Genomic DNA, 15054 nt, shown 5'->3' with positions numbered 1-15054 from the left:
AAAAATTCTTAAACTTCAAGATATAACTAAACTTTCAATTGCAAACTGTATGTACAAAAATTATATTAGTGCTTCACTTCCTTCTCATCAATATCCCACACAACACAGAACAGCTTTGCCTTCCATCCCATCGCCTTACACTCTTCAGACACTCCACCATGTACTTAGGACCTTTAATCTGGAATTCTCTTCCTCAGGATATTAAGAAAGCTTCCTCTCTCTACTTTTAAAAACAAACTAATGTGTCATCTGTTAAATTCTTCTTAATTTTTATATGACAGATTGCTTTTTTTCTTTCAGTTAGACCTAATATCATCTTCCCTCTTTCTGTTCCTTATATAGTATTGTGAGTTGTATTGTATTTAATTTGTTCTACATTGTATGTTTTTCTTTTCCTGTTTATATATTCATTTATTTATTCATTTATTATTATTTTTTGTCTTTTATTGTGTATTGATTTTGCTCTGTTTCTTTTTAGTTTATATTCTACTTTCTTTATAAATTCTAGTTGTGTTCAGTAGTCTGTAATTTGTATGTTTAATATTTCATTGATTTTTCTCAACTATTATTACTTTTATTATTATTATTGTTTGTTATTATTAAGATTTTTATTATTTTGAGCCTGAAAAGCTTATGCTTATAAAAAGACTGGCCTAATATTAATGTATACATAAAACATATTATGTACTATATATATATATATATATATATATATATATATATATATATATATATATATATATATATATATATATATATATATATATATATATATATATATATATATATATATATATATATATATATATATATATATTATTTTTCATTTATTTATTTTTTTTTATAACGGAATGGTGAAAAAAAAAAAAAAAAACGCACACGGAATGCTCCTCACCCGCCTCTGTTCCGCCATCTGTCTCGAGGCATACATGATACACGTAAAACTGCGCTATAGCGAATGCGTTGTAAAAGAATATTGGCACAAGTAAACGATATCTCAGTAAAGAAATAAGCCCAAGTATGAACTGAACCAAATATAACTTAGTAAAAAAAAAAAAAAGAAAAAGAGGCAATCTATTTTACGGAGATTATCTTTTGTTATTCATTTGAGTAAAAAAATATATAAAAATATATTTATGTTGATCAATTTTTACTTTTAAAAATTGTAGATTATTTTTTTATTGATATATCAGTTCCTGTTTTGTGAAATATCTCCCATCGTCGGAAAAAAAAATGCGAATGATGACAGCCGAGTAAACGAAGATGGCGGATTGGAGGGACATGTACATAGAAGCATTGACACACCAGCGACACATGTGATCGAACAAGAACAACACTCCATATCCTCAGGCCATCACTAGCAGACCTAATGAGTGACTCCCAAGACCCCGGCCTGGCCTTCAAGACACTCATTAGATGCAACGCGGAGAAGCTGGTGGAGACGTGTCAGAACAGTGGCTAGCTTGGTGCGGGAGCCACACCTCTTCAAGGTGAGGGTGACAGGCTGTGTCCATTGGCTCTGACTCCTCGGGCTTCTCACAGGATTGGTGGATTGTGGAGCTGGATCAGAGTTTGATGTGGGAAGTTTGACTGCTCTGTGATGTGGCTTTTGGAGTGGTGATAAGTTTTGTAGTGTGTGTGTGTGTGTGTGTGTGTGTGAGAAAGTTGAAGAATAGAGAGAGAGGGTAAAATTCCAGTTGAACACAATACAGCCTTTCTTGTTTTTCACTTCTCCTATCCTCAACAAGCTTGGGGACCTTGTGGGAAAGCGGGGTTTTTGGGTGGGGAAAGCCAAAATGAGGCATTTTTGACATTCCTGAAAAAAATCTAAGGATGAGAAATGTCATATCGAAAACAGTAAATTTCTAGGTTATCCTAACCTAACCAGGGAGCACTTCGCTCCCCCCCCGCCCCTGGAGCCCCCTGAAGGTCACTAACGTAAACTAGCCGGGGCTATACCCTCCCTTGGACCCCCACCCCCTTAATGGATACTAATCTAACCTAATATTACACTAGCAGTCAGTGGCGTACCCAGAAATTTGAAAAGGGGGACGGGGACCATATATATATATATATATATATATATATATATATATATATATATATATATATATATATATATATATATATATATATATATATTTTTTTTTTTTTTTTTTTTTCCGGTCAGAATTCTTGCAAGCGCAGATATTACATACAGCTTGGAGATTCGGTTTAGACCGTTAGGTCAAGTTTATTATCTTTTTTATACATACATGCACTGATACATTTGCAAAAGGGGGAGGGGGGGCGTGGCCGCATGCACCCCCCACTTCCCCCACCTCGGTACGCCACTGCTAGCAGTATGACTTTTACATAAGTAAAAAAAATCTCACTCCTTCCATGTCTTAACTCCTCCCATACTTGTTCACTATAAAAGTGTATCTGGTTCCATCTACATCTGACCTCACCTCACCCCTCCACCACACAGGTTGGAGAGAACCAGTACAGCTACAGCAGTGGAGTGCAACGTGGAGCAGGGTGGTGTACAGCGCCAGATTCTGTATCTACCACATTGACACTGAGCTCACTGGCCTGCGCTAAGCCACTCGCCGAATAAGAAGGTGGTGTGTGTGTGTGTGTGTGTGTGTGTTTACCTAGTTGTAACATACAAGAAAAGAGCTATGCTATATATATATATATATATATATATATATATATATATATATATATATATATATATATATATATATATATATATATATATATATATATATATATATATATATGCTGCCCCGTCTCCATATCTACTTTTTATCTAACATTGTCTTAAATTAATTTATCGTATTTGCATTAATGACTTCTCTGTTCAAATCATTCCAGACTTCCACAGTTCTATGTGGGAAGCTATTTTCTCTTATACAAGCTTTTTTTTTTCTGCCATGTCCTTTCAAGCCTCTTGTATCCAACGTTGCCAAGTCTTTCCTATCCAAATTTTCCTTTCCATTCATCACTGCACAGTGTGATCAAATCACCTCTCTCTCTTCTCTGTTCCAATGTTAGAAAACCCAATTTAGACGCTCTTTCATCGTAGGGTAGAGCCTTCAAACTTGGAGGTAGCTTTGTTGCTGGTCTTTGTATCCCCTCCAGTTTTCTTATAGATTTCTTGGCGCTAGGTTACCACACCACAGCTGGATACTCCAGTCTTGGGGATATCATGGTCACCTTTTTTTTTTTTCCAAATGTGTAAATGCTGTCCTCATGTTTCTCAGTAGGTTATATGTTCCACCTCTAATCTTGTTTGTGTTTCTCTGGTGACAGCTTATCAGTAATTATTACACCAAGGAGGCAGTTGTGGTGGTGGAGGTGGTAATGATACAGATGATAGAAGCAATACACATGACTCACTCACTCACCCCCCTTGATGAAAAGTTGTTAATCAGGTCATGCTTAGAAGGTGACGTGGAGTGTTATTAGAGGACCTGATTACAGAGAGATAGTCAATATCCTTTGTTCTCTCCACGCCTTTCTCCCTTCCACTTCTCGCCCCTTTAAATAAACTCTGAACCTGCCACGTTCAGCCAATGGAGGCGTGAGGTGAAGTGTAAACAAACCGATGCTAAAGGTTACTCTAGCATGGACACGTTGACGAACACACACACACACACACACACACACACACACATCAGCCATCTCATAAGTGACTTACTGGTGATCTCTTTCGACCAGAGAGAAAGAGAGAGAGAGAGAGAGAGAGAGAGAGAGAGAGAGAGAGAGATGGGGGGGGGTGTCAGCAATGAGGTTGTATCGTATGTGGTAGTTAAATTAGATTACGTGAAAGGAAGAAAAAGAAACGCAATGGTAATAGCATATGACAGTAAATTAATGTGACGATAAAATAATCAATTAATCAATCTCATTCACTGCTGGATATTCTTTCCCTCACAACCACTGACGTACAACCTTTTTAAGACACTTTTGTGTGTGTGTCTGTGTGTGCTAGTCTCTCAAATAGTTTTGTGATATAGAAACGACAAAAATAATATTTTTGTATCTTCTGTGTCTGTGCAAATTATCTTTTGCAATGCCCTGAACGTTAACAGCAAAGATTACCATAGCAGTAAAATGATTAAATACGAATATGTGTTTATGTGTGTCTGCGTGGTGTTGCCTAAGCACTAATGTCGTATTGTGCTGAATGTTCCATGTGGAATATTCGCATCATAAAATATTAGAGAATAAAAATCCTTGCTCACAACCATACTTACCTCGGAGCTTGGAGGCGCAACCTTGAGTTTAGCTGGGCATCAGAGAGTCGCTCAGCCTGCCTTCCAGTATTCCAGTAACGTACCGCTACAAGATATTGCCGAGTAAAGATGAAGATTATGAAGGATAATCACGCATTTCAACCGAGCGCTCGATCACATGAATCGAGATTGAACGACGCTTCTCTTACGGTTCCCTTTAGCATTCATTATCTTTCGCTTTGCTCTCTCACCACCACAATTTTCAAAGGCAGCAGAAGTTACTAGTCGGGTTTCATTGAAGTTTCTCCTGTTAGTAATGTAGAAATCTTGTTAATCTGTAACTAAATCCATAAAAACACTTAAAAACACGTGACACTTCAAACAGAACCTTTTAATTGTAGTGAAGGTGCGGGGCAAAAGTGTTTCAGAATATTGTTTCGAATATGTTGTGTCTTTAGCTTCCTTGGTCTCGATACTCGGCATGAACTTGAATTAGAGTAGGGAGTCACCCAGTGTGGATTGTCGGTGAGACTTGGTGAGGCCTTTGGAACGGCGCTCTCTCCACACACACACACACACACACACACCTGCGGGGAAAAGACAAGAAAAGGGGCAAAGCTAAGGATTCACTGCCTCTTCTTACCTCCTTCCCATGTACTGTACGTACACTGTGTGCTTCTTATCATCTGCCTAAAGGGGGCCAGGATTTCTCTTACTCGTACTTTCCATGCATTCTTAAAAGTACGAGTAAACAGATACAAAATAGCATTCAGCCACACGACTAGTACACTTCCTCTTAGCTTGCAATCCCAGCAATAACTGTCTACTGGCTCTTTTCTTCCGCCTCCTCATTCTCCTAGTTGTCGAGGCGTCACGCAAGAAATTTTTCTAATAACTTCACTTCCTCCTCTTACTCTCCTCCCTTACTACGAAGAAAAAAGTTGCAACAAATCTTTTTTACAGTTTGTTTCCTGTCTTCTTGTACAATCTGTCTGTCTTTTGAAAGCACTCGACTATCTCCCTCCTTCTCCTCGTACTTTCCTCCCTTGCTGCAAAAAATGAGTTGCAACAAATCTTTTAGAATCTGTTTATGATGTACCACAGTGCTTTTCCTTCGCCTAACTGTAATCACTAGTGAACAATAATGATGTTGATAATAACAACCACCTGTACTCGTTTGCCGAACACATATAATACACAATGAAGCAGGGTAGAGTATAGAGGACTAAAGAGAAAAGAAACCTTAGCCTTGCATAATCTTGAATAAACTCCCTCTCTCTAATGTTTACGTCTGCTTCGTGTGCCAACAATCCGTGAAGCTTGTTACTTATTCTCTCTCTCTCTCTCTCTCTCTCTCTCTCTCTCTCTCTCTCTCTCTCTCTCTCTGTTACGAAACGTTCTTTAATCGTAACGTTCTTTAACTTTCACTCAAATGACGTTTCTTGGACATTTCTCCCAATAATTGCAAATATTATGAACCTCCCCTTTATATATATATATATATATATATATATATATATATAAAACCACGGCCATAGTTATTCTTGTCGTGCGCTGGATCCTTCTTCCTTTGTTTCTCCTCCTCCTCCTCTTCTTTGTTTCCTTTACTTCAGCAGTTTTCTTTCAGCAACACATATTTAGGGTCATATTACCGTAATACTACCTTAATATTATCATTATTAACGTTAATATCAGCAGCGAGTCAACCAGTAACGAGGTGGTAATGGGAGTTCAGAAGATGGGTGATAGGTGATAGGGAGATGACTGAGCTAATTGTTGGATGATAATGATGGGAAGATAATGAGGAACGAGGAGGTGAGACAACGAACAGGACAAACAGTTACGATTCTGGACAGAGTGAGAGACATACAAAGGAGATGGTTCGGTCACGTGGCGACAATGAAAGAGGAGCGATTGCCGTATGTTGCATCCATGGAAAGAGACCAAGAGCAAGACCGAGAAGTTGAAGAGAGCTGATGGAGTCTGTAGATAAAAAATGAAGAAGAGAATATAAACATTAGATGTGAGACCTAAACTGGGAATCAATTAAGAAGATTTGTAAGAATGTTACAGATTGGTAATGTGGGTTTATGAGCACTTATGAGGTGGTACTCGCGTTAAGATGTATATTGGGTTGTTAAGGTGAATTAATAGGGACTTAGTGAGTGGGGATGATGGATGGTGGGAATGTGGATTTATGGGGCGTTCATGAGGTTGTGTAATGGATGGAGTAATGAGGTGTTAATGGGTGCCGAGGTGTGTGACTAAGTTGTAATGATACTGGGTGGGCGGTAATGAGTGATGGCGGTGAATGGTGAAAGTGACGGTGATAGAGTGATAAGTCAAACAGCTGTGATTTTTCAACCTTGATTAAATGTTGTCTCCTGTAGATAATAAAACTAAATAAATAAATAACAAAAAAAAAAGAAAAAAAAACAGAAAAGTAAATTAATAGTTAAATCAATAATAAAAAATATAATAAGAATAAGAATGAAAAAGTTAAATCTTTGCGTAGGTAATGATTATATAATACTTTAATTACCAGCACTTCATGGTAGTAAATGGTAATTATGAAACACGCCTTACATTACACACCTCGTTAGTCTGTTTAGAAAGAAGGGAGAACAAGTTTATGTAGACCGTTTAGAGAAAGTCGTAACCAAGCCTTGAATGACTAAGCTCGTCAACTCAACAAACCAGTAACTTCTCACTAATGACATACGCAGCATCCCTTCTCATATTTGGTAGAACTGGAAGGAGGCAGTAGACACCTGCCGAAACGATAATTACTCCCAGTGAGGTCTAAAGCACTGTTCAGGGGGTGCTGTGAACTTATCATTAAACCCAGCTGTGACCTCACTGAACGTTTTCCTTTGTGTCTCACAACACAAGGGGGCAGTCACAGCCTGCCCTCTAAAGACAACTCTCTTCCTCCACAAAACTACAAGCACCTAATAACACACACACCCTTCACTCAAAAATTTTAAAATCATGGCGACTCCTACACCAGCCTCGGAGTCCCCATCTGGGGAGGGGACCATAAATGTCCCCAGGTCGGACTGCCTTTCCGTCGACGACCCTAAGTGTCTTGACACCCCCCTCAACTTTTTCTTCATTAACTTCTGCAACATTCGTGGTCTAAGATCTAATTTTCAATCTGTAGAACACCACCTCTCCTCTTCTAAACCTCATCTTCTTTTCCTCACTGAAACTCAGGTGTCTGAGGCAACTGACAGTAGCCCCTTTTCTGTTCCCTCCTACTTTCTCTATCCTCATTTTCGATCCAAAGCTGGATGCTGCGTTTATGTGCTAAATGACTTAACCTGCTCTCGTGCCCACGCTCTTGAATCTTCCGAGTTTTCCACCATCTGGCTACGACTACAGAGTCATTCTCATACTAAATTTATCTGTGCTGTATACCTCTCTCCTAACTCCTCTGACTATAAGAAATTCTTTGACTACTTAACTTCCAAAGTGGAGCACATTCTGACCCTCTTCCCTTTTGCAGAGATCTCCATTCTTGGAGACTTCAATGTTCACCACCAGCTTTGGCTTTCCTCTCCCTTCACTGACCATCCTGGTGAACTAGCCTACAACTTTGCTATCCTCCATGACCTAGAGCAATTGGTGCAACACCCTACTCGTATTCCTGACCGTCTTGGAGATACGCCCAACATTCTTGACCTTTTCCTGACCTCTAATCCTTCTGCTTATGCTGTCACCCTTTCTTCTCCGTTGCGCTCCTCCGATCACAATCTCATATCTTTATCTTGTCCTATCACTCCAATCCCTCCTCAGGATCCCCCTAAGCGAAGGTGCCTCTGGCGCTTTGCCTCTGCTAGTTGGGGGGACCTGAGGAGGTACTCGTATTTTGCTGATTTTCCTTGGAATGACTACTGCTTCCGTGTCAGAGACCCGTCTTTGTGTGCTGAGCGCATAACAGAGGTGATAGTGTCTGGCATGGAGGCGTACATTCCTCACTCTTTTTCTCGTCCTAAACCTTCTAAACCTTGGTTTAACACAGCTTGTTCTCGTGCTATACATGATAGAGAGGTGGCCCACAAAAGGTACTTAAGCCTTCCATCACCAGAATCTCATGCACTTTATATTTCTGCCCGGAACCATGCCAAGTCTGTTCTCCAACTAGCCAAAAACTCCTTCATTAACAGAAAATGTCAAAACCTTTCAAGATCTAACTCCCCTCGTGATTTCTGGCATCTAGCCAAAAATATCTCCAATAACTTTGCTTCTTCTTCTTTCCCTCCTCTACTTCAACCAGATGGCACCACTGCTATCACATCTATTTCTAAAGCTGAACTCTTTGCTTAAACCTTTGCTAAAAACTCTACCTTGGAGGATTCTGGGCTTGTTCCTCCCTCTCCTCCACCCTCTGACTACTTCATGCCACGTATTAAAATTCTTCGTAATGATGTTTTCCATGCCCTCGCTGGCCTAAACCCTCGGAAGGCTTATGGACCTGATGGGGGTCCCTCCTATTGTTCTCCGAAACTGTGCCTCTGTGCTTCCACCTTGCCTAGTCAAGCTCTTTCAGCTCTGTCTGTCAACATCTACCTTTCCTTCTTGCTGGAAGTTTGCCTACATTCAACCTGTTCCTAAAAAGGGTGACCGGTCTAATCCCTCAGACTACCGTCCTATTGCTTTAATTTCCTGCTTATCTAAAGTTTTTTAATCTATCCTCAACAGGAAGATTCTTAAACATCTATCACTTCACAACCTTCTATCTGATCGCCAGTATGGGTTCCGTCAAGGCCGCTCTACTGGTGATCTTCTGGCTTTCCTTACTGAGTCTTGGTCATCCTCTTTTAGAGACTTTGGTGAAACTTTTGCTGTTGCCTTGGACATATCAAAAGCCTTTGATAGAGTCTGGCAAAAAGCTTTGATTTCCAAACTACCCTCCTACGGTTTCTATCCTTCTCTCTGTAACTTCATCTCAAGTTTCCTTTCTGACCGTTCTATTGCTGCTGTGGTAGACGGTCACTGTTCTTCTCCTAAATCTGTTAACAGTGGTGTTCCTCAGGGTTCTGTCCTGTCACCCACTCTCTTCTTATTATTCATTAATGATCTTCTAAACCAAACTTCTTGTCCTATCCACTCCTACGCTGATGATACCACCCTGCACTTTTCCACGTCTTTTCATAGACGTCCAGCCCTTCAGGAGGTAAACATATCACGCAGGGAAGCCACAGAACGCCTGACTTCTGATCTTTCTAAAATTTCTGATTGGGGCAGAGCAAACTTGGTATTGTTCAATGCCTCAAAAACTCAATTCCTCCATCTATCAACTCGACACAACCTTCCAGACAACTATCCCCTCTTCTTCAATGACACTCAACTGTCCCCCTCTTCTACACTGAACATCCTCGGTCTGTCCTTTACTTATAATCTGAACTGGAAACTTCACATCTCATCTCTAGCTAAAACAGCTTCTATGAAGTTAGGTGTTCTGAGACGTCTCCGCCAGTTTTTCTCACCCCCCCCCCCAGCTGCTAACTCTGTACAAGGGCCTTATCCGTCCATGTATGGAGTATGCTTCATATGTCTGGGGGTGTTCCACTCATACTGCTCTTCTAGACAGGGTGGAATCAAAAGCTTTTCGTCTCATCAACTCCTCTCCTCTAACTGACTGTCTTCAGCCTCTCTCTCACCGCCGCAATGTTGCATATCTAGCTGTCTTCTACCGCTATTTTCATGCCAACTGCTCTTCTGATCTTGCTAACTGCATGCCTCCCCTCCTTCCGCGGCCTCGCTGCACAAGACTTTCTTCTTTCTCTCACCCCTATTCTGTCCACCTCTCTAACGCAAGAGTTAACCAGTATTCTCATTCATTCATCCCTTTCTCTGGTAAACTCTGGAACTCCCTGCCTGCTTCTGTATTTCCACCTTCCTATGACTTGAATTCCTTCAAGAGGGAGGTTTCAAGACACTTATCCACCAGTTTTTGACCACTGCTTTGACCCTTTTATGGGACTGGCATTAGATTTTTGTTGCCCTTGGCCAGTATCCTTCCTACATAAAAAAAAAAAAAAAAAAAAATCAATACCCTTTTTTTTTTTTTTTTTTTTCCCCTTTTTTTTTTTCTTCATTATTGGTAAGATCTTGAAACGCACTCCTCTCTCACCACGACTATTTTCAAAGGCCGCAGAGATGATTAGGCCGGTTTTCAAGAGTTTCGCCTCTTAATAATGTAGACATATTAATGCAGTTGTATAAACATTTAAAAACCAGTGTAACTTCATCCAGAGCCTTTTGAAAGTAGTGGAGGTGCAGCGCAGAAATATTTCAAGAGTAGGGTTTGATTCAATAGGGATGGGAAATCACTGGCATGAAGGTGACGAGGAGTGATGGCTGTGAGTGTTCGAGAACGTTCAGGGTAAAGAGAACAACAGACAGACGATGTGACTCCTTTTATGGCGCAGATTTCCACAATTTTAGTAATATAGTTGGCGTGTGTACGTGAAATGGCGCAAGATTAAACACCCTGGATATTGCTGGCAAGTTTTCAGTGTGAGAGAGAGAGAGAGAGAGAAGTTATTTATACATCCACCTTTAAAAATGTATCTGTTCAGACATACAATTTCACTACACTATTGAATTTCTTATATTGATCATGTTTAATAATTTACTTCATGGCGGAAGAGAGTCCACGTTCCCTACTACTCTCTTACTACTGTTATTTTCAGTAAATATATGATCACCACGCTGGGGGTCGCGTGACCTTACAGTGCCATTCATTACACAATCACGGCCAGAAAAGCTTTGGCTTCTCATAAGAACTAATTTCAAGGACCACAGAGATCATTTGTTAGGTTCCCATGGGTTCTTTTTCCATCGGTAGTGCAGAATTTTTGTTAAACTGCCAATGCAATCATGAAAACGCTCTTGAAAAATCCCTGTAACTTCCACGAAAGCAATCGAGATAAGATTTTGGAACTTTGGGATGCGATCCCTGGCAATGTTGTGATCAAACGTTGCAGACTTCATGCAATACGCCACCACACCATTCCAGAGGTAACTGTGTTTTAAACGATGCTTGAAAAATAAGTGAATAATTAAAGAAAAGAGCATACATCACACAGTACTTTTTTTTTTTTTCCAGGTGCTAGAATTTCTCTCGATGCAGTCCTGTACAGCGGCGGGCACTTTCAGTACTGCATGTTCTGCTACTGATCACTCGCACTGGCTGAAAAGACTGAAGTGTCGCGTCATACTCTGTTCATAATTATATCGATTCAAAGAAATGTTTTAAAAGCGAGCAAATTTACTCAGTTATGATTTAGTGGAGTTTGCTGCAATATATATATATATATATATATATATATATATATATATATATATATATATATATATATATATATATATATATATATATATATATATATATATATATATATATATATATATATATATATATATATATATATATATATATATATATATATATATATGAGGTTTTTCGTTTCACGAACACTTAGGGGAACGCTATTCATTGTTTAAAGAAATGCTGACGGCCTGATCATCATGGTGGAGGTGTGCAGGTACTCCTTGTTGCGCCAGGTGTGCCAGTTGATACCAATGCCACTGCCGTCCGCGTCCCGCCAGTGGGGTCCGTTCAGGTTGGACCATGAGCAGCAGTTGTACCACCAACCGCCGCTCTTCCACAGCAGGGCACAGTTCGTATCATTTGCCAGGTCGTTGTCCCTGTCGAAAGTACTGAACTTCATACCATCGGCCGTGAAGCTGTCAGCTGTGTTTCTGTTCGTCAAGGCGTCTCCTGCCGTACCACGGTAGCCTGAGACGTGCAGCCGAAAATCCTGATCCTCGCCTTCCACGTAGAAGCGTCTGTAGTGGGCATAAGCGGCATTGCCATCATAGTCTGTAATCTCAACCCGCATCTCGTACTGCCTGGAGTTAGTCCAAGCGTATAAATTCTGCAGCCCAACCCAGTATTCTGTTTCGGGCGTGCCGAAGCCTACCTTGTAGTCGTGCCAGCCACGCTGAAAGTCAATAGGTGTGAAATGAGGATCACGTCGCTGCACCACCGTCCAGCCGCCGCCCTCCGTCTCCATCTCGCACAGCACGCGGACTGGCCTCTTCCCCCCTTGTTCCAAGTAAAACGTCTGTGGCTCGGACTCATTTTTTAAAGGTGCCAAATCCGAGCAATCTACCGCAAACAACCTATCGTATATGGATTTCGTTTGTTCTTCAAGTCTCTTTAATCGATCTTCCAGGGATGAGAGTGTCTTCCTGTACGCCACGTGGACTGCTTGGTCTGTCTCTAGGCAACACTTAGTAGCGGTGCTTCCACAACAGCTCTCAGGAACAGTTTCTTTTTCACATGTTCCTTCCTTCGTGCCACGCTCAGGATTTGCCTTCGCTTCATGCTTTTCCTTTGATGGCGGCTTGCACTCATCTTCAGCCTCCTGGACAGTGGGTGTCTGTGTCGTTGTCTCTGACTTAGAACATGAATTCGGCCGTCCGCTCCTGCCGAAGATCATGGCAGGGGGTAAGTCCAGCGACACGGCTTCCTCGGCGTCCCCGGTAGTGTTTGCTGGCATGTCTGTCGCGGCAATGGATGTCGGTTTGTTTAGCGACTCGCCTTCCTCGGTGTTTTTTGCCGGTGTGATATTCATCGGCATGTCGTTCATGGTTTTGTCTGTCGCCACGTCGTTATCGTCAGCGTTTATCGACGTGCCCTTTGGGTGGGTGAGCATTCTCTGTTCTATAATCGACTGAGGAGTGCTTGTCGGCGTGACGGCTGCGGTATCTGTCGGTGCGCGTTGTGTGGGAGAGCTTTCCGGCATGTCGGCTGCGGTATCTGTCGGTGTCATTGGTTTGGGAGGACTTGCTGACTTACCGGCTGCGGTTTCTGCCACTGTGGGTTGTATGGAAGGGCTTGATGGCACGTCGGTTGTAGTATCTGTAAGTGTTGTTGGTTTCGGTGAGTTTGTTCGTTTGTTGCCTGCGGAACGTGTCTGTACCTCTTCTTCCAAGGCAGGACTTTTCGCTGATGATATTCCGTGTGACTTACTGCGCTTTTTTACATCCTGCTGAGGAGTGTCTTCCTCTTCCTCGTCATCGGAGTTATTCTTCAGTTTGCTGTGTCTCTTTTCGTTTTCTGCACCACCCTGCTTAGAAGCAATTTTCTCTTCCTCACCATTAGACTTGCTCTTCAAGTTGCTTCCTTCTTGTTTGCTGTCTACTATATCATGCTCAGTGTCTTCCTCTTTCCACTTCCTAGAGTTGCCTTGCAGTGTCCTGTCTTTCTTTTTGCTCTCTGGTGTGTCCTGCTTTAAAGGTTCTCGCTTTTCCTCACCACTCTTCGGTGTACTGCCTTTCGTTTTGCTCTCTGTTATGTCCTTCTTTGAATTGCGTTCCTCTTTCTCGTCTCTAGACTTATTCTTCATTGTGCTACCTTCCTTTTTATTCCCTGTTGTGTTTTGCTTAGTGTCTTCCTCTTTCTCGGCGCTAGACGTGGGCGTGCTGGGTTTCTTTTTCCTTTTTGTTTTGTCGTTAGAATTTCTCTTCTCTCCCTCGTCACCAGACATGTTCTGCGGAGTACTGTCTTCCTTTTTGCTTTCTGCTGCGTCGGACTTTGAGGCGTTTTCCTCCTCCTTGCCACGTGACTTTTGCTGCAGTGCACTGTGCTCCTCATCAGTGCTGCTCACAATGGCGCCGTTATCAATTTCAAGATGGCTGACCTTAGAAACTCCTTTATCTGCACTGGAGACGGCAAACGGTACTGCCCTGCTTATCCCCATCAAGATCAATAACACTACTGGCCACAGTGCACTGGCCATATTTGTGGGTGAATATCGAGCAACGTTTTTCCGGTGATTTCAAAGTAAAGGGCGGGAGGAGCACAGTGCCAGCTTGGCCTCATTGGTGAGGTGGCGAGCGAGCACTGCACGAGCACGACTGTGGTGTCTACCGCCTTTCAGAGGGGTGACTCTCTCTCTCTCTCTCTCTCTCTCTCTCTCTCTCTCTCTCTCTCTCTCTCTCTCTCTCTCTCTCTCTCTCTCTCTCATTCCATTAGTAAAATCTAGTAAAGCTTTGCACTAATGGAGATTCATAATTGGCTGTTTATGTTGCTCATCATCAAAACCATACTGAATTAAGCCACTTGAGAGAGAGAGAGAGAGAGAGAGAGAGAGAGAGAGAGAGAGAGAGAGAGAGAGAGAGAGAGAGAGAGAGGCTGCATTATAAAAACAAGCATTCCCTTCATCTCCCGAGTAGGACTGCCGAGGCAAAACAAACGTGACCGTGGTGTGACAATTACATCAAAGTTATGAATAAAATAATAAGGTCCTGTTGATTATTTCTTTCGAAGGACACAGACCAGGTCCGTTCTCTTTCCCTCGTAGACATTTCTCACCTGCCTCATACGCTTTTCTTTCTTTTTCCTTTTTTTTTTTTTTCGAAGCTGACTCCCTCTCAAACGGTCTCCCTCCGTCTTTAAACGAGAACCACGAGAACAGAACCACAAGAACAGAACCACTAGAACAGCCACGGGAACAAAGCCACAAGAACAAAGCCACAAGAACAAAACCACAAGAACAGAGCCAAGAGAACAGAGCCAAGAGAACAAAGCCACAAGAACAGAGCCACGAGAACAAAGCCACAAGAACAGAGCCACGAGAACAAATTCACAAGAACAGAGCCACGAGAACAAATTCACAAGAACAGAGCCAAGAGAACAAAGCCACAAGAACAGAGCCACGAGAACAAAGCCACAAGAACAGAGCCACGAGAACAAAGCCAAAAGAACAGAGCCACGAGAACAAATTCACAAGAACAGAGCCACGAGAAC

General features: G+C 41.7%; 2 protein-coding genes across 8 annotated transcripts in view; one reads left to right on the top strand and one right to left on the bottom strand.

Moving 5' to 3' along the window:
• Window positions 1-836: 836 nt before the first annotated feature.
• Window positions 837-15054, top strand: part of LOC135100743 (nose resistant to fluoxetine protein 6-like) — a 34860-nt gene continuing 20642 nt past the window's right edge. For 3 of the 7 annotated variants that reach the window (XM_064003970.1, XM_064003974.1, XM_064003968.1), the window contains exon 1: window positions 3753-4885. In XM_064003970.1, coding sequence (XP_063860040.1) covers window positions 4879-4885 — 7 coding nt within the window. In that variant the 5' untranslated portion in view covers window positions 3753-4878. Of the gene's footprint in view, window positions 1491-2470; window positions 2604-3750; window positions 4886-15054 lie in introns of those variants that run through there. The other 4 variants (XM_064003972.1, XM_064003969.1, XM_064003971.1 and 1 more) reach the window with 3 other exon arrangements.
• Window positions 11698-13792, bottom strand: LOC135100363 (muscle M-line assembly protein unc-89-like). The gene has a single exon (XM_064003182.1). The coding sequence runs from the start codon at window positions 13790-13792 to the stop codon at window positions 11738-11740; it is 2055 nt and encodes a 684-aa protein (XP_063859252.1). The 3' UTR covers window positions 11698-11737.

Source organism: Scylla paramamosain, chromosome 5 (assembly GCF_035594125.1).
Source record: "Scylla paramamosain isolate STU-SP2022 chromosome 5, ASM3559412v1, whole genome shotgun sequence".
NCBI classification, from domain to species: Eukaryota; Metazoa; Arthropoda; class Malacostraca; order Decapoda; family Portunidae; genus Scylla; species Scylla paramamosain.
This window is presented reverse-complemented; position numbering and strand designations above follow the sequence as displayed.